At 38.4% G+C, this 26034-nt stretch overlaps 2 protein-coding genes across 3 annotated transcripts in view; one reads left to right on the forward strand and one right to left on the reverse strand.

Moving 5' to 3' along the window:
* Positions 1 to 26034, forward strand: part of veph1 (ventricular zone expressed PH domain-containing 1) — a 60057-nt gene that overhangs the window by 10003 nt on the left and 24020 nt on the right. For both annotated transcript variants that reach the window (XM_055027706.1, XM_055027707.1), the window contains 4 exons: positions 52 to 270; positions 4595 to 4769; positions 22406 to 22569; positions 23847 to 24056. In XM_055027706.1, coding sequence (XP_054883681.1) covers positions 52 to 270; positions 4595 to 4769; positions 22406 to 22569; positions 23847 to 24056 — 768 coding nt within the window. The remainder of the gene's footprint in view (positions 1 to 51; positions 271 to 4594; positions 4770 to 22405; positions 22570 to 23846; positions 24057 to 26034) is intronic.
* Positions 6943 to 15537, reverse strand: ptx3a (pentraxin 3, long a). The gene is made up of 4 exons (XM_055027710.1): positions 15253 to 15537; positions 11201 to 11360; positions 10656 to 11056; positions 6943 to 8642 (listed from the first exon to the last, which is right to left on the reverse strand). The coding sequence occupies exons 1-4, from the start codon at positions 15386 to 15388 to the stop codon at positions 7987 to 7989; spliced, it is 1353 nt and encodes a 450-aa protein (XP_054883685.1). The 5' UTR covers positions 15389 to 15537; the 3' UTR covers positions 6943 to 7986.

A 26034-nucleotide genomic window follows, 5' to 3' on the forward strand; every position in this document is an offset into this window, starting at 1 on the left:
TATTATTAATATTCTTAATTTTGCTGCCTGCTTCTTTCTGCCGGCCGACAGGACTATTTGACCAACGACAATGATCAGGCCGTGGTGGAGATTTGCATCACACGCATCACCACGGCCATCCGAGAGACCAGCTCCATCGAGCGACACAGCATGGCCCTGGTGGGCCTGTGGGAGTCTTGTCTTGAACATAACCTGACTCCTCAAGGGGAAAGCACAGAAGACACGCCGCACGCAAAGATAGCCTCTGACATCACCAGCTGCATCCTGCAGGTACATTATCATCAGAGACAGACACTGGGGGGTTTGATGACCTGGAACTCTTAAAGGACATAACTTTGCATATACCTGTCATCATATGGAAAATGTGTATAGAAATATGTGTGTTCTATACACTAAGATGTTCCCCTATTTGCAAACTCTATTAAGAGGCTCTTAAAGCTTTATTAGTGTTTTCTTTTGCCATGGCCCATTCATAGCTTTGGACTGAAAATACAATGCTTTTTACAGCTGCACCTCAAGTTGGCTAAATGAGGGGTACAATAACAACTTTTAAACCTATTTGTAATCCTTGGACTTTTTTCTTTGTTGTCAGATTACAACTACAAGCTTCATTTTATTGGGATTTTGTGACAAATTGACAAGGTGAAGTAGGAGCAGAACAGTATCGAATTGAATTTAATCGAATTGTTATGGTCATTTTAACAATGACCATAACGATTCCTACAGATTTTGGTGCAATTCTTCAGATAAAAAAACAATGTCTTACTTGAAGACTATAAATAATGATTTATATTTCATTTATCTTTTGCAATATCACTTATCAAGAGATGCATAAAAACTGGTAAAGCTTATAGCTTCGTCGGATTAGTAAACAGTCATTTAATTTTAAATGCTCTTACATTCAAAAGAAAAAAAGCAGGTCAGGGATACAGTTGTGTAAAGCTGGGTAAGGTTGTAAAGCAAAACATGACTGAACATCAACTGAGAAAAAGAGGAAGAAAGTGGCACAACTGCCAACCTTCTTAGACATGAACATCAACCTAAACTGAGAAGGCCAGCAAACAGAGCGTTATTCAGAGAAGCTATTCAACTAGTAACACATTAAAAAAAACATACAAATAAGAATGAAACCAATAGAATAATGCAACGACTCCACAGCTTAGTATGAACTGTGAATGTTGAGAAACCATAAACATAAAATCCCTATAAAATGCATCAAAGTTTCTGGTTGTAACAATCCCAAGGATGAAAAAATAAAATCCTAAAAAAAATTCCATGGACTATGCAATTTTTTAATATTAATTGTTCATTTTCGCAAGACACTGTATTGTAATTAAAATAATTTAAATACTAAAAAAATTTCAAAATTTTATTACACATAGGAGTATTATTTTTCAACTTCAACGAGTTAAAAAAAAAAGCGATACACCGAGTGTATTACTATAATATAATAGTGATACACTCTTACTGTACATACACAATCAACCTTTTTTTTTCAACAGCATGACATTTTAATGCCTTTTCTCAGAGTGATGTACTAATATCATTTAGTGCATTGCTAATTCAAAGAAGAGCACTGCTGGCAGCCATTGTCAATCAGTCCATTTAACAATATGCTATTTTCTGGAGAAACTGAGACATGGCTAATGTAACAGGATTAAGCCATTTGGATGTTTTTCTGTTTAAAATTTATCACTAAGGTCATTTGTGAATGGTCGTTTGAATTGAATGTCACAGTCTGAAAAGTAAGGGTCAAATCTTTGTTCTGCAATCTTTGCACACAGTTTCACTGTGCAGAACCAAATGCGTGTGATCCTTGTACATCACAAGCATTGTGATGTACAAATGTTATTTGGACATCAAATAACATTTGATGTTATTTGATCACAGAGACTGCGCGTGTGTGTGTGTTAAGTGATGTTACAGCATCTCTCCTATGTCTGCATATAATAACTACATTTGAAACAATTTCCCTGACCAAGAAAAGGCTCTGTGATGATTTCATATGACCTATTAGATCAGCTTGAGCAGAACCATATATAAAAGTGGTATAAAAATACGTACGAGTGTGACATAGACTACTATTTACCATTTAAGATGGGTAAAATTATTGCTAACCCAAACCATTTCTATAGAATGAGAAATATGTGTAACATGAGTGTTTCTTTTAGTAATTTTGTACTTTCTTCACTTTTGAAGTTGATCAAAGAGTCTAGGAATGTTGAATTAATAACGCATGACTTCCTGTCTCCCAAGAATAAAAATAGGACTTGGCACGGAGCTTGTTTGTCTAAACTGCTCTTCAATATAGGAAAGACAAGAGAACCTGTGAATAAAACAAAACAGGTATATGTTTAACCTAATACATCAAGAAAATCTCCACAACAGCTATTTGACGGATCTTGTCACTTTTCACATTCAAGGCAATAATAAAGACCTTAAAGCAGTTGGAATGATGACACACAAGACTGGAGCAGGACCTTAATATGTTTCCTACCTCCCTGTTAGAGAACTGTGAAAACAGAGACATCTAGGTCACCAAGTTGCCCTTAAAAACCAATTTATTTTAAGGCTTTTTGCACATCTTTATCAGAGGTGCCAAATCCTGTGGAGGTGCTGTGCAAAATACATTTAACTTGCCCTTCCGCAGTTTATATAGTTTCCCATTGCTGTATTTTTTGGATCCTATAACTATTGAAAATTTGATTGAAAGAAAAGTATGTTATCGGGAAAGATTTGTACACAAAAATAACTTAAACGGTAGATTAAATGTTCAAATGATAGAAACTTTGCTGGATTTTAATACAAAAGGTGCAAAAATTCTACTAATTGATGTAGAAACTTTAAGATAGGGTTTCTCCTCTCGGATTTCTCAAGCTAAAGGGTTTAAACATAAATAAGCTCTGTCCGCTGCCTTTTCCACCCCCCTGTCCTGGTTCCTTCAGAAATGGAAATGTGTTAATACCATCCTAATGAGTCCAACTCTTCAGAAAAAGTCCATTCGCATGCTCACACACACAGACACACACAGAGGTGAGACTAAAACTTCTGACAGCTCTGTCTGATTCTCATGTCCCATATCCAATAGCTGTCACAGGAGACTATGCGTCTCTCTTTCTTTACCTTTTTAAAACCTTCTTCCTTGATTTCTAGCTCCCCTGATCTCTGATATCTTTGATTCTCTCTTTATCTCGCTGTCATTTTGAATTTACACCAACACACTTATTTTACCCTTCCTCTGAAACTCCCACAAGGAGCAGGAGAGATGTAGGCAGTGGTTTCTTGGAGGAAGAGGTTTATTGACTCGTTGGTTGTAAAGAAACTGAACACAGGCAAGTGTAAATACGAGCAAAGATTTTTGTCTTATAATGAACATTCACCACACAGACTCTGTGAAATGTCTTAATCTTGATATTTAAATTTAGCCCTGAAGAAAAATGAAAGAAAGAGAATTAGGTTGAGGGTATAAACCTGTACATCTATTCTCAAAGAAAATGAGCCAGAAGATTCTGCAGACTTGAACACACTGCAGTCTTTACTTTCATAATAACTGCACGCAAAAAAATGCAATAAGAAAATAAGAACTTGAGTGCACTCAATTATAATTAGTTTTTCAAACTTGTCATATTTTGATGTGGACTGATAATTAACTGATAAGTCATATCACCTTCATTGTATTTAGCAGCTACACTGCCATCATGTGGCAGAAGGGAGTCATATCGCATACAAAACATACTCTTTAAAAGTATTTAAAGCACTGGCATGAAATAAAGCTATTTTTGGGGTAACAAATTATAATTTCATGTAACAGTAAAGGGGACAGAGTTTTAATTTCTATTTATTTAGGCTGTATGAATACATTTGGAATCACACTGTCCATTAGAGGGTGCTAGTGCATCTCAAATAACATTTCTCCTTTTCCACTCAGACTTTAGAATATATCTTCCAGCTCCTACAGTATGTTTATGCTTGACGTCATGTTGAATTACAGTAAACTCTGTCAAAAGAACACATCAATACATCTAATGTATGTCACTTACAGATATTTACCAACCACTTCTGTTGATAAAGTTTTTCTTAAAGAAAAACGTATATGTGTTAATGGATAGATGAAGTAGGCAGACCAGTGGGTGACAAGCCTATGCATGCCAGTCACCAATTTTTTCAAAGCTAACACAAATGTCTCCTTAATTTGCCACTGCCAGCTGTTCAATTAGCAGTACCGATATGGCCTCCTGCAACAAGGAAGTAACCGCCACTCGCCACTCTGGTCTTAATTTTAGCCCTAATACAATGGGATAGTTTGGATGCTGAAGTGACCAGAAGTCGGCAAAACTCTCCAAACAAGGGGTTTCCTGATCTGGGAAGCCCCTGATTCAGTGGGAAGAAATCCCACAGCGTGTGGTCCTTTTAACGCTTCAAGGTGCTGTCAACCCCTGGAAAGCACAGAGCACTGAGTATTAATGAACATGGACAAGTTAAAGAACTTTGAGTACTTTTGTAAGGCACTGTATTTTAAGGAAGGAAGGAAATACATCATTTTGTCTTTCCTCAGGCACATGATCTGAACTTATTTTCTTCTTTGTCTTCTCAGAACTACAGCTGCCCCTCAGTCATGGCGCTGGCTGTTCCAGTGGCGGTGCGATTCCTGCAGAGAGGGAACCGAGAACTGAGCAGGAACATGTCCAGCTATCTCTCACTGGCTGCTATAGCAAAAGCTGACTTGCTGGCAGAACATACAGAGGCCATAACCGTCAGTGTGCTGGGAGGTACAGTCTACACACTTACCGTCATGCAACTAAATGCGTCTTACTGCTTTTTTTGTGATTTCTTTTACACTTGAAATAAACAGATCATTTTACTCCCAGGTTAGTTTCCACCTACAATAGTGTAAATTTAATAACTCATCATTTTTGTAATTGTGCTTATTTAGATGGTGATTCTCAACTTTGGGGGGACGGTTTGTAGAAGTTGTACTCATGAGCTCTCATTATGAGCATTTTCAATATAAGTGAAACAATCGGGTCAGATGTTTACTCTGGTGGAACATGGAGTGATTGTTGCAATCAGAAGGTTCTGCAATCAAACCATTTAGGAAAATAATGGTAATAAGTTGCAGCTGTTGCTTATTGTTGAACATGTATACATAAAAATAACTTTTTGATGCTACATAAACCTTCACAAATAGTTTATTTGTTGACTTTTTAATATGAGTGTAACGTTTACCAGTAATGCTTTGTTCGACTCCGACATCCACTCTGTAGAATGACGCACATTTTTAAAAGTGAGACACTGTAAGCCTGATACTGCAGCTACTTTGTTGTATTTTCCATTGTTTTGCTTTGAATATTTAGCAAATAGAAAAAAGCGATGAAGATAGTGTGCATTACAACTTGTCTTCACTCTGAAACACCATGCTTTGGATTGCTTTTATTGAACATTGACCGGACAGCTGAGAAGATGGATAGAGATTTTCATTGTGGAGTTTTGAGTTGCACCTCCTCAGACAGATTAAAACAGAAACTAAGCAGTTTAAACATTGAATTCCTTATTCCTCTTTGCTCATGGTCCCATCAGGCTCATGTTGACTTTTGTGTTTTACAAGCCGGCTGTGCAACTGAGTTCTGAAACCTCAGCATAAACACAGGGGTGAGGTAGATGATGGCTTAGTTTCTGAGCTAGCAGGATGGGCAGACCGCACACATGTGTATTTAATACTGAAGTCAGTGAAAGCCTGTGTAGTCATATACACATTGTCCTATTTAATGCATTCCTTTGGAAATGGTTTGACTCAGTTTCAACGTATGTTTTGACGTATATACATTATGTTTTTGTCAGTTTAGTGTATACTCGGTTTTATAAGAAATTGTGTCTGTGTGTTTGTGTATTCCCAATCCAAAGAGAGCTTACTGCAGGATGCAGTTTGAGGGTTTTATAGCTACAGCCGAATATCTCACTCACACATGCTTGTTTACAAAAATGTAACTCTGATTAGCTCCATAGGGGCTAAATGCCAAACTATTCCTTTAAATGTTAAAGTTAAATGTGATCTAAAGTTAGCTACATGGTCTGGAATGCAGTTGTAGACTGAATGCAGGTTGGTTATAGATATATTATTATGAACCAACATGCCGAACGTAGTGCTTCTGACAAAATACCTGAATCTAAACACCTGTGTGTGTGGGAGCGTGCTTGTGGATATAAGGTTTCTCCATAAGAATGTTCAATTGGGGGTTTTGGGAAGCCAAAACAAATCTACCCCCCAGAAAATGAGGCAGACATGAAGGAGACCACAGACCTCATCTAGAAATGGGCAGAAAAAAGGTCACAGGGTCCAAACAAGCCAGCCAGCCAACCAGAACAGCCCAAGGATGAAACAATCCCAACCCCCGAGCAAACTCTAATCTCAACACTATGAACCTCACAACCCCACAAGCCCATAACAGCCTGGTAAAAAATGATAATGAAAACAAAACACAATAAGCATTTTAAAATGACTGTGATGCCTCAGCAAAATGCACGACTACAGAACAATTTACTCTTTCTCCACTTTGATTTTGGAGCTGTTTCAGTTTCAGTTTGTGGGGCGTAGCTGTGGATGCTTCACTGCCTCAAGAAAAGGTTACAGTACCAAGTATCGTCAAACTGTAGCAGGAGCAAAGCAGACTCAAATAATATGTTTTTGTTTGTTTGTTTTAATTTGTTTCTGAAGTGAAGTAAATCCATGGCTGTGATTATAATAAGCTTTAAAGCAAACAAGGGAAAACATTTTGTAAGAAACAGCTAATGCAAAATTATGTGAAATATAAATTAGGACAGACTTTTAACATGCTAAATTTCCTGTGTTGGCTTGAGGCTCAGTATCAAAGTCCTTCTTAGACTCTTCCGAATTCTTTTCAAGGTTTTGCCTTCTCCTGGAAAATGACAAAAAAGCTTGTATACTCACTTTAACTTTCCATTTATTCACTCATGTTATGCAAAAATATTTATTTACAAAATACATTCTGTTTCATCTTGTCACATAAAAAACAATGTACATTATAATACAAGCAACAAAGTTATGCAAGTTTAATCATGCGAGATTTGACTGAGTAAACATTGTCCCCATGGTTCATAAACATATTCCAAAAAACATTTTTACTTTGTTCATTCCAAAGACAAAGAATAATCTAACTATTGAACACAAGAAAAGACACAGCATAAAATTAATTATTCATAAAATCGATGTAAACACTTAATGAATATAGTATTTTTATTATAAAAATTATGTTTGAGTTTAAAAGTTTTTCACACATCCAAAACGTTGCAACAAAAACAATAAAATTAGCCCTACATTCTAGTTTTTCATATTTAAAAGGAAGGCAAGTACAGCAGTTTTTAATAGAGTTGCATATATATGTTCTGAAGTTTATTTCACTGAAAGGTATTGAGCTACCTTCTCCTGCAGTTAATTGCACCTTTAAGGCCGCAGTGAAAAGATTGCAACAGCTTCCCAGTGATTGTGATTCTTGTTAAAATACACAATCTGTGTTGTTTGTTTTTGTTAACTTGCATCTGCTGCTTCTATGAAATCCCCCAGAAGTAAAAACAAAAAATGTCATTAGCCTGCAATAACAGGATCATCTCTTGTCATTGTGTGTAGCCTCTTATTTCTGCTTGGCTGTCTGGTCGTTATCTAGTTTGTTGAGTCAGCAAAAATTTGTCAGCAACTCGGTGTCTTTCTTGCTCTCTAATTAAGTCTTTGGCAAATGCTGCTTGCAACACGTTTCCAGTAACAGGTCATGTTTTCTAAACTGAATTAACTTATAGGTTATCGCACAATTTCTCACAGTCTCTCACAGCATTGGATGATTTTTCCTTTAACCATTCATGGTAATATCAATAAAAATGTGATATTGAAACTCTTAAATGTCCAGTTTCAGCTTGACTTTTTATCAGAGTGGCGATATGTATGCTACAAATAATTATGACTATTAACATGATGGATCAGTAGATGAACTGAGCTCCTCCATGTGGCACGATCTCTGTCACCCCCCAGGCCACCACGCTCCCCCTGTGCTGGCAGCCATGGCCTCGCTGCACAGCCATCTGGGAAATTTCCTCCTCTGACAGGACAGTGTCCCACATATTAACCCCCGTCATTTTCCCAGCAAACGCCAGCTTTGGATCAAAACTTCCCTCAAACCCGGCCACACCACTCCCGCTGGCTGGAGACAGAGGGCAGCAGCCGTTTCTTTCTTGCCCCAGCTGGAGTGAGCCTCCCTCAGGTAAGTTGTGTCCCTTGGCCATCCCGGGTTTGGACGCCATCTTCTCCCCACCCACCCAGAGGATCGCCAGGCCTTGCTCGGAGGACCAGGCTCCACATAAATGGATCCACTGTCCTGGGCTTACCACACTCCTCGCCTCCACCTGACTAGCTTCCTCTCCAACAGTGAACACGGCAGAGGTTTGGGAGAGCAGCAACTGGATCTCAGAAGGGTTTCGACGATGTCCGTAGGAGAACAGCACAGTTTTGTTGAAGACTGAAGTCGGCTTCACCCACATGCAGACAGTAAAGCTGGACAGGGACAGGGGGACATCTGGAATGATTGCAGTGTAAATCCGACGGGAGCGAACAGGAAACAGGAGGGCCATCTCACACCCTGTGCAACAAGTAGAAATGACGGCAGAAGGGGCCAGTCAGTAAAACTCATGGTTTCATATACAAATGGGTAAAACATTAGATTAGATAAGAATGTCTATTACATGGCATGCAGCACTTGACTGTAACCCAAAGGAAGACAAAAAAATATGTCATCACATAAAACAAAGTTTTATAAGTAATCAGTCAAGTTATTAGGAGATTAAGAGTCTAATTCTCATGGGAGTAGATGTCAGCACCCAGACTGCTATATTCTGGAGTAATTGAAACACAATTAAAGAGTTGTGTGACTAAAGTTATGTTTGGGGTAATCAACCAAAAACCTCCAGCAAGAGAGTTAACCAGATTAGAAACTCATCAGATGATCCACTTCAGAAAGACATTTGATGACTTGCAGTCGATAACAATTGTAGTAATGATTCACAGGCAGTTCAAGATGGTTCCATAATGGCTCTTGTTTCATTGTGGTCTGTTGTAAGTTAATGTAGGTTGTATGTTATGTTTGACATTTTGTCACACTATGATGCTTTTGAATTGTTTTAAGTTGTTAAAGGCCCATCTGGGGACATGCTTTGCAAATTAGTTAAGGCTATATGTTGTAGTGTTCTGTTTTTGTTTCTGCTTAAAACTCGTTGATGCAAATAAACAAAGAATTGTTCTCAGATGTTTGTGAAAAAAAGTCCCTAATGTTTGAAATATTACAGACTGATTAGTTTTCACTAATAGTTATAACTATGTATCGTCTGGAATTATCATAATAGAAGAATAACCTATTTAAAGTAACAAATATTGAACCTAAACCAGACACATATGAAAACCTTGCAACTGATGATTTTCATCTCAAAGAGGCCAATTTGATTGATCATAGTCAACAACATTGCCTATCCCTAGTTGTCCATAAGTTGTCATAGTGTAAGAGGGGAAGCACACTTGAAAAAGAGATACACTAAACAAACAACCAAACATGCAAAACATCATTTTTAAGCAAAAACCAATCTGATGAACTGGGAGAAAATATATGTGTCGTGCAGAAAGACCTCTGGCATAATTTGGATTGTATATATATTTTTTTTATATATAAATGATTTATGTAATTAACACCAAAGGATAATTTTGTGTTTTTGCTCCCTAGATTTAGTAAAAACTGATCAATTAATTAAAAACAAAAGTTAATAAAGTGAGTATCATACTGACCTTAAGCTGAGTATCATACTGACCTAAATTAAGCCAGACCAGACGGTCTGGCTTAATTTTTGTCAAATAGGAATGTTGAAATTCTCATGATATTTTAGAATCTACCATGTCACCCATTCTTTTTAAAATCATCTTTCCACTTTTTATGTTTTTTATGTACGGTATAAATTTTTGTCCTCTGGTTTGCCCCCTCCTTCCTGCTGCAACCCTTTTGTCACTCCAGCCAGCTTTCACTTCCACCCGGCTAAAACTGGATATCCTAAATATTGATGTTCTCTTGGTCTCAGGTTTCTGTCACTCAGAAAATAGTAGCAAGGAGAAAAGAGCTTTTTAACGTGTGTGTGTGTGAGTTCTTGTTGGTTTACATCTGGTTCTACTTTCTCGGGGTGCATTGTGTGGTTTTTGTGGTGCATGGGTGATGAGCACACTTCCTTTTGCTCTGTGTGTGTTGAGCTGACCAACATTTCCAGACTTTAAAAAGGGGGATGTCATGAGGAAAGCAGCTCTGGTTCTTAGGATGATGACAAAATCAGCCTTGACTTCACTTTTTAAATTAAACCTTGGGAAAAAGAAGATAGACCTGGTTGAGAAGGTTCGCTTGCCAGAAAAGAAATGTCTAAACTATTTGGGGTGAGCAGAAGTTCTCTCACACAACTTCTTAGAGACCACAGAAGTTTGTCCTAGCTGAAGTTGGGTTACCTAAATGTGCCACTGCAGAAGGAAACATAAACAACTTTACGACTGCTGAATATCAAACACAAACTAAAGGAAACAGAATGCCAGAGTAGAGAAGCTGCTGGTGATAAGATGGAAGGTTTACCTGCAGGTAGACGCCTTTGCCTTGATGACTTCAGCTCTTCATCCAGCTCAGCCTTCAGTGCTTGCATTGCAACTAGCACCTCATCCAAAGCAACCTCTCTTGGTGTCACTTCTTGGAGATGGAGTCCATTTTTGCCATTCAACCCAAAGCCAGCTCCTGCATTTCTGCTGCTGAGGCAGCTGCTCTCTAGCTTGGCCAGTCTGGATGTTTGAGTATGTTCTGCAGAGAGAAGTTGCTGTATCTGTGCCTCCAGGTGGTTGAAATTTCCAACAGCAGAGGTCAGATCACTGAGCTTGAGGAGCTCCAGAGTTTCTCGTAGATGGCCCTCCAGCTGCAAGACCATCCGTCTTCCTGCTGTCTCCACAGCAGCCCCACAGGACTTTTCATACTCAGCTATAAACCTGACAAAGGATGAGTGGAAAAGATTTGCGTCTTTAGCAGAAGAGCTTAAATTCTCCACTTTTGTCTAATTTAAAATCACTTTTTATACCAAAATTTCAGCTGAATTAATGTTATTGCAACAGGACCCCCACCGATAAACCCACCTTCGTAATTCACCACGCAGAGATCCCATTTCGACCTTGACTATGTCATCAACATACTGAATCAGCATGTTCTCCCTCATCTGGCTGTTCTCCATCATGGAGAAGATCTTGTCCCATTTTGTCAGGTCTGGAGAGTTGCAGGGTGTGGAACTCGGTGTGGCTGCAGAGAGACATGGTGAAAAGTTGGACCAGGAAAGAACATTTTACAATAGAGATCCAAAGTTTATGGAGTTTTTTATGACTTGATTATATCGATTGTCAGCATAGTTGATCTCCAGTCATCCTCTTAGTGCAGGATTTCTCCTTGTGTATTATGAGCCTAACAGACTTTACTTCCCCCTGCCGATCGCTGGGCTAAGAGTCATTTGAGTACTTATTTATTTTGAATACGTTTTTAACTACAATAACAGTGATTGCAAAGACAGGTTAAGCTGGGTTTATAGCTGATCCATTCACAGAAGTTGGGACGCATCATGTAGAAAGGATTGTAGTCATATTTTTTGAGGTTCGCAGTTCGCAGTGAGACTGATGTGAGCACACGTCTCAATGAACCGAGATTAGTGTGTAGCGTTTACACCTCACAAGCTCACTCAAAATGTGTTCTGGCACAAACTCTGTGTCTGTGATTGCAGCTTGATCAGGTTTATGTAAATGAAACAAACCACCAGCCAGTCACAGGCAGGTCTTTTTCATCCATTTAAAGTATTCATTGCAAATACTGCATTTCTTCGAATAAGTAAAAACACACAACTAGGAAACCAAAATACTGCACAGTGACGTGACCTTTTTTACGAAATGAAATGACACGATTTAGGAAACCACAAGAAAACTTGAATAAATACTTCAATTTTGTACCATAAAATATTTAGTAAGGCTGAAAAAAGCTTATTCATTGACCATTGAGGTAATGTTTTTTAATTTGATTAGATTTCAAATGTGACCAGCATTATAACTTGTTTTATGATCCAATAACTGATTACTTAATTAGGATTTCACTGAAGAGCAAAATTCTTTTGTGTATTTGCCTTTCTGGACACTCAGTGTCGGGTGTCAGTTATGTCTTTTCATATCACAAGTTATTCTGAGGGCGGTGGCGTCAACCTTGGCTGTATTACAAACAAAGCTGTTTTATTAAGTCTGGAGCAACACATCACATTTAAAAAATGGCAGCCCTCCCATCAATCCTTCGCCTACATGCTGGTTAAACCCCGCCTCCTTAATTTACAGTGGCCAATCACCTCAGCCTTCCAGAGCGGTGAAAAAAAGGAGCCATCGTTAATATTTAAATACATAATGTGAATTACTTATCAATAATAACAACATATCAGGAAGACATTTTATGTATGCAAATGCACAATTTATAAAAAATTTTATTCTTAATTACTTTGATTGCTGGAGTTTTATTTTAGCCAATCAAACTTCAGCAATTATCTCTGGACTTTCTATAAAGGGCTGGGTTTGAGGCAGCCCTCCAATGGCTGCATCCACACATCCACAAGGTAAATAATATTTCAAAAGGTTCATTTACACACTAGAAGGATGAAAAAAAACACTGCTTCTTCACAGCACATAATCATATTTCCTTTTCAACATTTTTTAACACAAACACATGGTGGATTGCCCTAGTGCCCCTACAACATGGCTAAGCAGGAGACCCTGGAGTAACACATTTAGGTAAAAACTTAGATGTAAAGACCGTCTTAAGTCATAATTTCTCATGAACAGTTTGAAGTCTCTGACCAACCTTAAGTTTAGATTCAGTACGGGTGGAATACTACCTGGAGTTCAACTTGGAGAGCCAGAGATGTCAAACTCCAGATCAGCAGATCAACACCACTGAATTCAAAATGTCAACATGGGAAGTTGGAAGTCTCTTAAGCCAAGTTTATATGCAAGATGGGGAGACCACCCACTGAAGTCGACCTGATAAGTTGGAGGTCCTTAAAGAGCCCCTAGTTCAAATGCTGTGTTGATAGAACATGTCCAGAAGTATGAAGTTCAGCATGAAAGATCCAGCAGCCTAGTCTAATCACATGTTCAGATTCAATATGACTGCCATAAAATACTGTGAAAGTTCAAGGATGTTTTCTCTCATTCTCTCATGTTTTCACTCATACTACTGTACAATTTCTATTTAGCAATTCTCATTCTATGTCTTCAACTTGTATGGTGAATAGCAGTTACAACAGCAGACTTAAAATCTCACTTGTACACAGATAGATGCATATCTTGTTCATATATGTTCAAAACACTATTCATCATAGATCAATTAAATATTTAAAAACTTCAATGTGCTGAAAAATAAAAGCAGATGAAGGTCAGCAGGTAGAGCGACAAGTTGATGACAACAAAATGAGAATGTCAGGCTGCTGGGAGATGAATGAGAAAGCGAGAAGGAAACAGAGCAATTTCCCCCGCTGTGTTTCCTGTGAGATTATCCAGCTCTGTGCAGTGAAATGAGAAGCGAGATGGAAGGAAAACAAAGTGGGGAGGATGTGCTTAGAGAAGGAAAGAGATAATATGAGCAGTGGGAAACGTGGGGTAAACGGGTGGGTTAAAGAAACAAGGAGTGAGAATATATATGTGTGTCACACATGTTGTTCTGGTTAGCGTTTGACGCGTTCAGGCTCTGTTTATACCTGCAGACCTTTTCTGGGGGGATGGGAGGCATTACGACAGACCTGCATTGCTTGTTTCAGCCTCTTAGTGTCCATGATTAGTCAGAGGAAGCAGAATTTGGCTTCATGCAGTGTGTTCCCTATGGTTTAATAATGCAGACACTAGTTTACTTTTTTAATGAGAGAGAGATAATATTTTTAACATAAAAGAAATTTTAAATGTAAAAATTTTCTGCATAATAAGTTTAATTTTTATTAAAATCCTCAATGCATTCTTTGCAAAATATTAAACTACATATTTTGTAAACTTCTAGTAAATGCATAGTTAGTCACTTGTTTCCACTGATGAGAATCTGGAGAAAAAGTGGCCTTAAAGCTCAACACCCCCCATTTCCTGTCTGCTGAACGTCATTTTTCAGCCTGCCACTCATGCGAAAATGAACTGTACTGTGACCTCTCGCATGTTGCCTGTTAATTCAGATTCCTCTCAGAGATTGGGAGCTTTGGGCGGGTCAGAACAAGTGACCCGTGTCTCCCTCTGACCTTTGACCTCCCCTCGTCCTGACACACCTGTGAACAAACTGTTCTCAACTCACGTGCTTGACCTTTTCTGTCCCTTCTCCTGCAACCTCATTATGAATTCTGTTTCGTCGCACCTCTCCTCCCCCATCCCCTGAACTAATTTGTGTGTATTTTACCACCCAGTCATTTGCCTGGAGCCCCTTCTGTTTTTGCCCCTTCATCACGTTTTATCACATCACAGCCAGCTTGCCCAGATTTCAGCCTCTTAACTGATGATGGTGCTGCAATTACGCCTCCTACTAGCTTCAGAAAAATCAAACATATGATGAATGCAAGCTGTGAAGGCCCTCACTGAAGCATAAGAAACTGACACATGCAGGCCTTGCCTTTTCTCTCCTGTCCAGGCTGCCGTGCTCATGCAACTTTAATTATGTCGAAAAATAATTCCCTTAGTAATTCTGCAATAAGACAACTGACGTCATTTCACACTGTTTTGTTTTTCCATCTCCATCTCTGCCAACAGCCTTGATACTTTACTTTTCTTTTCCCAACAGTAAACAAGCCAACCAAAAAAAAAAAAAAAAAGAACAGAAAAAAAACTAAGTCAGTGTTATTGTTTTAGGAAGCTTACTGAATAGATTGGAGAGCATCACACAAAATCAGGACTGAATCTCTATTTGAGTGGTCATGGTCTTTTAAAGATCCTAGATATTAGGTTTGACATTTATCTAATAGTAATGGTGCCATTTAGTGAGCTTTTTTCCCTTCTCCACTCCCATTTTGTCACCTGAGAAACAAGCATGACTCCATATACTTCCACCATAGCCAGAAAATAAAATAGTCGTCAATTGCATTACAACAGAAAATGTGCCTTTCAGATAATCAGATAGATATTTAGTGTCAAAGACTTACGTGCTGGTGTCTCTCCATCAGTGATTTCATTATAGTAGTCGGTGTACTGGATCTCAATGTCATCCTCGTAGGCGAGAGTAACACACGCGCACACAGAGAGAAGAAATGCTGCCTCAGGGATTCTCCACCAAAGCATGCTGCTGCTGCCTGAGAGAGTGTGTCAGCAATGTGAACAAGTATGTCTGCTCAGCTCCAGGTCCTTTTCCTGCTTCTCTGTCTGTGTGTGTGTGTGTGTGTGTTTATGTGTGTGTATTTGTTTAAGGTTCCTCTGCTGCTGCTGCTCTCACTTTTCTACAGACCTGCAGGTCCACCACACTCTTTTTCAAGCCCCAACTCTCTCTTATTATGTTAGTCCCTCCTCCTTCTCTAAAGACTCCCCACCTCTTTCTCTTCATCTCTGACTGATTTTTCTTTTCTTTCCTCCACTAAATGCTGAGCAATTATTGACAGGAAGCCCAGTATTCCTGGCATCGGGAAGAGCTCACTCATGCTCATCTGTTTTTCTGTGAAGCACTCATAAAATATTCCCGTAATTCTGACGAGGACATATCGTCATTTCACAGATTTTTCTTTTACAATTCCATTCAGGCTTGTACAGTAAGCTATTTATATTCATGTATGAAAGACAAAAAAAATATTTTCTCAAGACAGTTGAGCCCCATCAAATTTGGGCATTGACGCATAACACAATGGCCACCCAAAAACAGTAGTTATAGCAAAGTGCCGAGTTCCAGTTTAAGTTCATACAACTTTTCTCCATCTGATAAAAGTAAAACCTGACAAACTGGCACCCTGTATGTTAGGCAGATATTGGTTCTTCATCCTGACAGAGGACATAAAAATTAGAAATCTCAGCAAACCAATGCATTTTTATGTTTTTATTTTTGCTTTAGAAATGTTTGCTAATTCCAGAAGAGCTACCTCAGTATGCTGTGTTGTCCTCGTCAATCTCATTTTGTTTTCTTACCACGAATGTTCCAGGTGTTTTATAATCCTCAGGCCTCAATTGTTTAAGATGGATAAATTGTCTTTGTTAGTTGAGGAGAAGTTTGTTACCTCCACTTACTTACTTTTGCAATGTTTGCTTCACAGAGGATATTTGAATTATAAGAGTTCTTACTCTATCCTTTTTTCACTTACCATGTTGCAACCACACACACATTTCACATATTGCACAATAGGTAGATTTTCTTGGTGAAAAAAAATACCTTTTTTCAGACATCTTTTCCCAAACTCAGTGTTTTTTTTTCAGAACTAACATAGTTTGAAGTGATATGTTTTTTTTTTCAGGAACCAGCTTAAACCTGGGGTAAAAAAAATAAAATAAATTTAACATAATCTTGTTCCTGTTTCGCCTGAAAACTATTTAACCTTTTTACCAGAATGATTACACAGATTGAAAGATCAAACACACTGGGAAGATCCATGGAGGAAATACGAGTTTTTTCCCCTCTCTGAATCTCCATCCTTGTGCAAACATCTGGCTCTCGGAGGCAGAGGCAGCGCCTCGGCCTGCGAGTGAGGCAATGACTCACGCTCTGTTGGAGGTAGGCTGTGTGGTGTAATCAGATATAACTGCAGCTCCTGTGACTCTCAGGCAGGAGAAAAAAGGAGGGAGCTAAAAAATAACAGGAGGGGAGAAAGAAAGCTGAGATTTAGACTTTTGCCCCATGCAGAGATGGTGTGCAGGCTTTTGTTGGACTTTATGGATGAGATGTTTGCCTAAAAGCTTTTGTCTGTTTGTTTATATTGACACATCTGTCCGTCAGCGTCTCACCCTCGCTGTTTCTGTGGGCCCGTGATTGTGTCTGATGCGACACAATGTGGCTGGGAAATCAATGTAGACTGTGTTTGCCTGTTTGTGTTTGGTCAAACTGACTCTATAACTTTCTCATGGGAATTGCCAACACTCATCCTGCTGCCCCCACTCCATCCTTCTCTCTGCCTTTGTCTTTCTTGTGGTGTTTTTCTGTTTCTCCCACACAGGCCTACTGAAAAGCATGTGTTACTTGATTTCTTAACTTGAGAAGTGTTGTGTGTTTTTTTTGTTTCTGTGTAGTTGCGAGAAACATCGTTCTAAGAAAAAAAATTAAGATTAGCATCTCTGTTTTGGGTTTGCTGTAGTTTTTATAAGATTAATCTTTAAAGAAGCTTTAAAGAAATTTAATGCTTCCAGTTGCACTAATATACTGCTGCACACATTTCCAGAGAGAGATCTCTGACCATTTGTTCCTAGAGATCATCCATTCTCCTTCGTCCTCTCTTATCCTCTGTCACAGGTTTATGGTGGGATTTATACTTTGTATCAAAGTCTACACACAAAAAAAGATTAGCTAAATGCTCGTCCAGGTGGAGTGAATGCTGTCGGTCAATGATTCAATGCAATCTGCTGGGTTCCTTAAATGAAAAGTTCTTAATTAATTTGAGCAACAAACTGAACTTTACTGTATTATTTGGTCACTAGAATTGATTTGCATAACATGACCGTTTTTTGTAGTGTGCTGAAAAAACTTTGTGAATTGAAACTGTATTGATAAACTAAACTAAATAGAATTAAATTAATAATGAACTGCTTTTTTTTTAACTTCTTTCACCCTTTGTAGCTCTTTGTTTCAGATGAAGCAGTACATTTGACCAAATGAAATGCAGGTACAGACAATCTGATTTTACGATAGTTGCATTATTAGCCAACAGTTATTAGGCAATAATGACATGACGTCTACAGATGGTGACACTGCATAAACAATAAATTTGTGAAACATTTTCACAGCAGTGACCCTGATGATGAAGCAACTAGCAAAGGTGACAAAAATGTTGCCTCAAACATGTTGTGATGCAACAGATTGACTCTCTATGTCTATGCACAGATTTTAGTTTGAAGGGCACCACATGATTCAGCTTTAATGAATTTTTTCTGCTCAGGGGCACGAATAGGTTTAGCTCAACAGCTTTTGAGGAGAACTGATGAATATTGTGTTCAGATTCTTTGCAGAAATGAGATTAAGATAAATTTGTTCTGCTCAGATGGAGTTTGGTGTTTTACCATGGCGATACTCTGCTTGGGGTTTTTCCCCAGTGCAGCCAAAGAGCAGCACTAAAATTTTATCATTTTTACAATACAACCTATTTCAAAGATAGACAATATTCTAGCTTTTGCAATAAAATCTTTTTTTTTTTTTTTTGAGAACGTGTTTACACTTTCTGCCCAAAACCTCAGCTTGGAAAATATGAAAGTGTATAACCAAGACCAGAAGAGATTGGGCATCTTTGTCGTTACCCTAAAACAAAGAAGCAAGCAGGAAAATCTGAGTGTGGATTTGACTTTTTCAATTGGTTCCACATTGAAGCAGGAGGATCAAACAACAATACTGTTCCTATTTGTGGGATTTTGCAAGAAATCAATCAAGTTTCTGCAGTAAGAATTTTTTTATAATAATAGACGAATTCTGGCATTGTAACATGCAAAAAAATAAAGCCAAAAAAGTGAAGGAAATGGACATTTTTGACTAAACTTTGAAGAGAAACGTTCATAGGGGGTAAGAATGATTGATTTTAAACATTAACATTTAAGTCGAGCCTCAGCCAGTGAGGTTACTTAGGTTTTATCACAGGGAGGTAGAGCAGAAGGCAAACAGATGTTACACGCTTAAAGGCAGAGAAGAAACAGGTCTATTTGCTGTGAATTCAGTGTGTGATTGACTTGTATAAATATTTATCTTTTATTGCCATATAACTGCCACTTGAAGAGACGGTTAATCCAACTAAAACTGATCATAAGCGCGTAAGCAAAAAAAAAATATCTCTTCGGATTTTGTCTTTATTTAATAAACAAAACTAAACAAAGCAAAACACTTTATTTTTACATTTCACAAATATGTTATTTTTATTTTTTTCTAAATCGGATCCCTCTGACTGTATCGCCACCTGAGAGCAAGTGCTGAGTCAGCGGAAGTAGGAACTGTGTAATGTGGTATTTGTCATGGTCTGAAAACTGGAGGCTCGTGATGATAAGGAAAACTCATTAAGGATGGGACGGGGTTACAGTCATGTTGGTGAAAGTTCAAGCTGGTTGGTGAAAGAGTTACTCTGTGCATAAAGCACTGTGAATGGTCAGTTTGACTGGAAAGGAGCTCCATAAATTCATCCCAAGACCTTTTTACTAAGTGATAAAAGTTGTCCAAAACAGCCTGACTTTTTGAAGAAAAAGAAAAAAAAAAAGACCCTCCAAAACCTAAGAACTGTGTTAAATGCACTCCAGTTTTAATGGGACGCATGGCTTCTAAAACTTCCACATTTCACTTACAAATCCACAGAATATTCTCCCAAAAGAGGCATGATCAAGATATTTATTTGGGATATGTGAGCCAGGCCTTTGTGCTCTCTTTAGTCAACAATGGGATTTTTTTTTGTTTTTGAACTCACTGATGGATTCATTTTAATCCAATCTCTTTGTTATTGTTGATTTATAAACACTGAACTTACGGTAACCGAGGCAAGAAAAACTTCCAGTGCTTTTCATGTCATTCTGGGTTGTTTTGAAACCTTGTAGATAAATTGTCGATGTAGTAATTTTGGTAAGCTGGCTACTCCTTTTGGTTTTCTGGGTTCTTTTGGGGGTTGGGGGGTTCAGATTTATAGATGTCAATTCCTCTCTTTTATTGTTAATTTTTTATACTGAGGCATGATGTGTAGCATTTTGAGATTCCCTAGCCATTTGGTCAGTTCTTTTTAAGGGATTTCTTTATTCTACATGTCATGCAATTCACAGATTAATAAACAAATAATCTGTATTTTCACATCATTTCCTGGTTGGTTTTATTCATGTCTATCTTTTACAAAATCATCACATAAAGCTGCTTTTTGCTCTTTCTCAGGTTATCATTGTCTGATATTAACATCAGTTTGGTCATCTGAAACATTTAAGTGGGACAAAAATGCAAAAAGGGAAAGTTCTGTGTTAAGGCAAGTGATTTTTTTTCCACAAGACCACATATACTGTTCACCTGGAAATAGTTTTCCAAGTAATTTTTAGCGCTCTGGCTCTTGGATTGCATCCAGAGATTGAAGCAGAAATGTCAAACATTAAACTGAATGTTTGATTGTGTTTATGGTCTGGAATCAAATTCCTTAATGCCTTTATCATCTCTGCATGTTCTGGTTTGACTTATTGTTTCCTACATTGTGTGATGCTACTGTTTTAGACGGAAAGAGATTTAGGCAGGATCTGTAATGAGAAGTTGAATTTGTTTGGGTCGTTTTAGTCTGACCAGGTTGTTCTTAATGTATATGAGATACAGTTTCAGGGCTGTAAATATTTCATGCAGACTCTTGTCTCCTGTCTTTTAATGTACCTTTGAACAGATATTTTAGTCTTTTAACTGAAGCTTTATGGTTACGACCTGCTTTCTCTGTACTGTACATGTCGTCTTTTAAGATTATTTGTGTTGAATTGTGTTTGTGATATTTTGCACAAACACGCCGCAATGAGAGAGACTTTCTTATTGAAGGACAATGAGACGTAGTGTGTTATGGATAACTTTGTCCTTTTACATATTTTTTGGCATTAGTGTCCATATCTCACAGGAAATAGAGACGGAAAACTTGAAACAGGTTATGACTCAAACCTTGGTCATCTGTTGACGACAGAGAGTCTCTGAATCTATGGCATTGAGCAACACATTGCAGCAGAAAAATATTCATCCTTTTTAGTCATGTTACATTGCATCTTAATTACAAATTGAGCACACAACTTCTGAATGTCTTATTAATTGTTCAACTTCCCAGTGCCAGTTGCTTTAATTTATTACTGAGCAAAATGATAGCTCAGTGGTAAACTTGAACCTCTCAGGCCCAAATATTGATCCTATCAGGGCCTTTAGGTATGGAGCTTGTATGGTTTGTTCTTGCATGAATTAATTCTCTTTTAATAAACTCCAATAAATCTTCTGTTAGCCTTTGTAACTATAAAACCAGTTGAAATTTTCCACCATATTTGTACCATCACATAAATACTCATCAACTCCCTATTGCCTATAAAAGGAGTCAGTTTTATAAAAACTACCGTGCTCTACTTTTTTTAAAACTTAATTTTAGGACTTCATTCATTTTCTCCTACATTCTGTATTTGACACACAATCCGACTACATTTAAACATCGAATGTGAAGTATTACTTGTGGCGTGCCTTTCTATTATACCAGAGTTATTGTATAAAAAGCCTGAAAATCACCAATAATTCCCCCTTTATTTGAAAAAAAGAGTTTTTGTTTAGTGAAGTGGATCATTTAAAGATGTTTTATTGTCACATGGAGGCTATTGTGTAATCCTGTGGTTTTTGCAGGCCTGTAAGCCACTTTGCAAAGGCCTTCATGTCTGATCATGTGTCAACTTGACTGGATTCAACACAATAAAATGGGAAAATGATTATTTCTAAACAGTGGATATTATTTCATAGCTGGGAATCATATGTCTTGTGACTGCAATAAACAAGAAAGTTAGAGGTGAATTTTTTTTTTCTTCCTGTGGCCTGTTTTTTATTTTGATAGTCATGGTGATCAACACATTACACAGTGCCTGGCATTGTATTCAGGCCATTGGAATATACCCAAGATGGCCTTGGTAATTCTGGAGGAGTTGCAAAGATCTGCAACTCAGTTGGGAAAATCGGTTGACGGGTAACAGCAACACAATCCTCAAACCTGAGCTTTGTGAAACGTTGGCAGAAATATTTTTGTTCTTATTACTGAAAGAAAGCAGTAAGATTTCCCAAGGAGAAAGAGCACAGCAGTCATTTCATTAATTGAATTGATGGAATTATGTCTTAACAATGATATTTAAAAAATCATCTCACCATATTCTTTTCAAAGTATCCTTTTGCTTCTTTCAGAGGCAATGACTGCACTGTTTACAAACTCATTTAGTCATCTTCTTAAATACCCTTGTCCCATTCATGCCAACAGAAAAAGTGAAACTAAAAAATTAGCAAAATGCAACATATGTGTTTCTGCATAAAACAAAACAAAACATTGAATAAGGATGAGACCTTTTCTATTCAAACCAGGACAACTTCTATACAAAACTTTTCCTTTGGCAGTATTTCCGCTCTTTGTGCAAAGTACGCTGGTGTAGTTATTGTTTCCTCTTCGTGTGTTACAGGTAACCACATGATGCTACGTGTGCTGCCATCAGTTTACCCCAAACAGCCACACACTATCCACCGTCACCTGGGCAGCCTTACAGCAATGATGCTCCAGCTGGAGACACCTGAGCAACAACACCTGATCAGGCTTATTCAGATGGTTGCAGAGCAGCATCCACTGGTAAGTCCTTGTTTGTATTTATTTCAGAAGACAAGATTGTTTGGTGTTACTGGACATGTGGGAGTTTACAACGGGAGACTAAATGATATAAACTGAATGGAACAGAGGGACAGATCCGCCTGAAAAGGAGAATCCGTTTGTCTTGACTTTTCTATAAATTGTCTTTCTCTTTTACCGATAATATAACTTTTATGGTCAAAATGTATCAACGCTGCTTGTTGAAATACATGGGAGAAATATGCGGTGAGGCAGTGCAATGCCTCACCACTGGAGGCGCTGTGTCACACAGAGTGAATGACAGTAAGTTGACGATCTACTTGCTGTCATGTCCACTATGAGGACTAAATGCCTCTGGCACTTAAAGACTACACTTGGCCACTCAGCCTTCAGAACATTATTTCTCAATATTATGGATTTTCATACCAATATTGTTCTTGGTGTGAACAGCAGAACTTACTGTAATGAGTTTATTATTTTATCTTATGTATATTTTAAACAATTACTCCTATTAATCAAACCTAATCAGATTGTTGACCATTTAGCTGTTCTGTTTGCTGCATTGAGAACAATCCCCTAGAAAGCTAAATGGAGCTCATAAAATTGAGCGCTGCAAGGATACCTTTTATCCTGCATATGTTGGAGCACAGCCATTGTGATCCAACAGGAGGGGAATACCACATACCAGCAACAGAGCATGCAGTAGTAAAACACGCACAGTTTTATTCAGAGGAGAAACATCGACCATCTGGAGTTATTCTTATCCTCTCTCTTTTCTCACTTCACACACACGCAACATGCTCAGGAAAAATTGGCAATTGGATTGTTGCTGCGTCTGCCACAGTACTTGTGAAATGTTCTGCATTATAATGCCACTTACTGGAAGTGATGTCCTGGCAATGTTAAAAATGATACATACCTCATATGGGATACATTTTTAGTTGTTGTCCTCTGTCTTTTTGAGGGACAAATTGTTGTTGGATTTAGTCTATTTCTTAGAAAACGTGACTCATTATGGAGCAGCAACAGAGTAGACAATAGTGGGCTTTCAGTCTAGTGCCTCCCAGTGTGATCAGCTCAGATAATGAGTAGGAACTCTTCATTTATTCAGTTTGCTCAGAAAGTCCTATCAGCACTCCGCCCTCTATATTTCAGATGAAAGAGCTAGAGCTCAGAATTTGTGTTTGCTTTATGAGTACAGAGCGCTGAAGCTGAGTCATGAATTAATGATATATATTTCTTGTAATTTTTTTGGGCTTTGTTTCTCCTAATCCCTGCAGATGCTGAGCACACATGTGCCCACACTGGTCAATTACCTGAGTGAGCCCACTCTGACTGAGGCTTTGTTGGGAGCTCTTGTGGATGTTTCCAAGGCCAGCCCTTCGTCACTGGTCAGCTTTTTACCAGCACTAAGGATGGTGGGACAGCAGTCTGCTGCTTTTCTCAGTCATGTAGCCAAAATCCATGGTGCCGTTGGCATCCTGAGTGAGGTAATACACACAGAGACACAATCAAAATGTTAAATTGATAAAGGAGATACAGAATGGAGAGCATGCAGGTCTTTTACATGAGGGACTCATGCTTAAGAAAAGGAGAAACAAAAACCATCCATTCAGAAGAAAAAAAGAGAGTTGCTAGAACTAATTGAGTACAAATTTTTCCCGTGTTTCACAATACTACAAGATGTTCAGGCATGTCTTCAGTAAAACAGTGATGTTACCAGTGAAATGTCCATGTAGACTTACTCTGGTACAGCTTTAGATGAGCATTAATTTGGGTCTAGTAAGAAAGTTCAAAGAAAGTTGTAAGACATCCTGTTTGCAGTTTGTAAAAAGCAGCATAGGGAATACAATACACAAATGGGAGAAGCGTCAGATCAAATTTGAACTTTCTTGCTTTCATGGAAAATGCTTTGTGCGGTGGAAGACACTGGACATGCACACACCGTCCACATTATTAGTGATGCATGGGGGTGACAGCATGAAGCTGTGGGAATTTTTATCTTTCAAAGGGAAAACTGGTCACAGTCGATGAATAGAGTTAAGCATACACCAACGCTAAAAGAATAGGTCTTCCGAACCCCTTGGACTGAGACTGTGCTGCAGGGCGTAAAAATTTATTTTTTCAGACATTTTCCGGCCAAGACAAATTAGCTTTTGGAAAGAATAAAGGGCAAATCTTATTATCCCTAGATGTCAAAACTAATGCCAAAGACCGTTAGCTGAAACTGCAGAGAAGGGTGTTCTCCAAAGTTCTGTAGGATCTGGGTTGGTTTATCAACATAAATATATATATATTTTTGCAACCTCATAAATATATATTCCAGGCACCATTTAAAAAAGGAAAGCACTCACCACAAACAGTTATTAATTGAATAAGGGGGGAAGAATGTCATGCACAATCATATGGCTTCTTCTGTGTTATGCTGCCAAGTGTGAAACTCAACATTTCACAGTGCACATGGCAGATCTGAAGGTTTACGACCTGACTTTGTGGTCAATGAAAGTTTCCTGAACAAACACAGACTCAGGCCTTTGACAGATCAGAAACTGTTATCCAGGTTAGAGGTCATGATTCAATCATGAGGAGGTCACAGGTCAAAAATGGCGTCAATGAGACAAAAGTTCTCCCCCGTCAAAACACCTGTATTTACTGCATCTGATAAAGTAAATCACCATGTCCTGTTACTGTCTTATTTTTACTCTGTTCTGTTACAGAACAGAGTTCAGAAAAGGTTAAAATCACATACTAAATTTCAGGAACAGTATTTTTCCACTTGTCTATGTTTGCTCTCATTTGTTGTGAGGGCTAAGATTAGGATCTCCTGTGTGACATGAGTTAATCTTTTCAAATGTTTGGCTCATTTCTGTAAAGGCAAGTTTAGCACTTAATCAATCACCATACAGTTATGTCAGGGAAGGTTTTCCTCTGGATAAAAAAATAACTGTCTCAGGAAGAAGAATGGCATTCAGGTCTCAGGGTTCCCCTTTCTCTCCTCTCTCAGGTTTAGTTAGCGCAGCTTAAATGTGATTTGGGACAATTAGCCACAGGGGAATACATATTACTCTGCAGATGAGATATTTTCTGTCCACATACACATCGCAAGGTATTTTTGCAGATCCTGTAAACACATGCACAGACCTCTCCAGGGCAACATTTCCTTTAAAAGCTGCCTCCTGCTCACTTTTCTTGTCAAGCAGCCTGCCAACCCAACTTCGTCACACCCTCAAATGCACCCGCGCCCACTCACACACACCCGCACACAAGGGTTTTTCAGACCACGGTGTCCTGCCTTTCTTCACCTTAGAACTATTTGGAAAATAACGCTTGTTTTCTGAAAATGCTCCTGCAGAGGCCTCTTGGTGATGGCAGTGGGGAATGCCTCCTGTGCCCTGCATGCATGCGCACTCATAAACACACGTTTAAAAGAACACATGCATGCGGGATGAACTCGCTCTCGATTGCACA

The sequence above is a fragment of the Poeciliopsis prolifica genome, unplaced genomic scaffold (genome assembly GCF_027474105.1).
Source record: "Poeciliopsis prolifica strain line A6 unplaced genomic scaffold, Auburn_PproV2 SCAFFOLD004, whole genome shotgun sequence".
NCBI classification, from domain to species: domain Eukaryota; kingdom Metazoa; phylum Chordata; class Actinopteri; order Cyprinodontiformes; family Poeciliidae; genus Poeciliopsis; species Poeciliopsis prolifica.

Coding starts and splice junctions, on each gene's coding strand:
- ptx3a (XM_055027710.1), bottom strand. CDS start 15,388: ATGCTTTGGTGGAGAATCCCTGAGGCAGCATTTCTTCTCTCTGTGTGC. Junction 11,057..11,200: donor CTGCGTGGTGAATTACGAAG/GTGGGTTTATCG, acceptor ATCCTTTGTCAG/GTTTATAGCTGAGTATGAAA. Junction 8,643..10,655: donor GCAAAGGCGTCTACCTGCAG/GTAAACCTTCCA, acceptor CTTGTTGCACAG/GGTGTGAGATGGCCCTCCTG.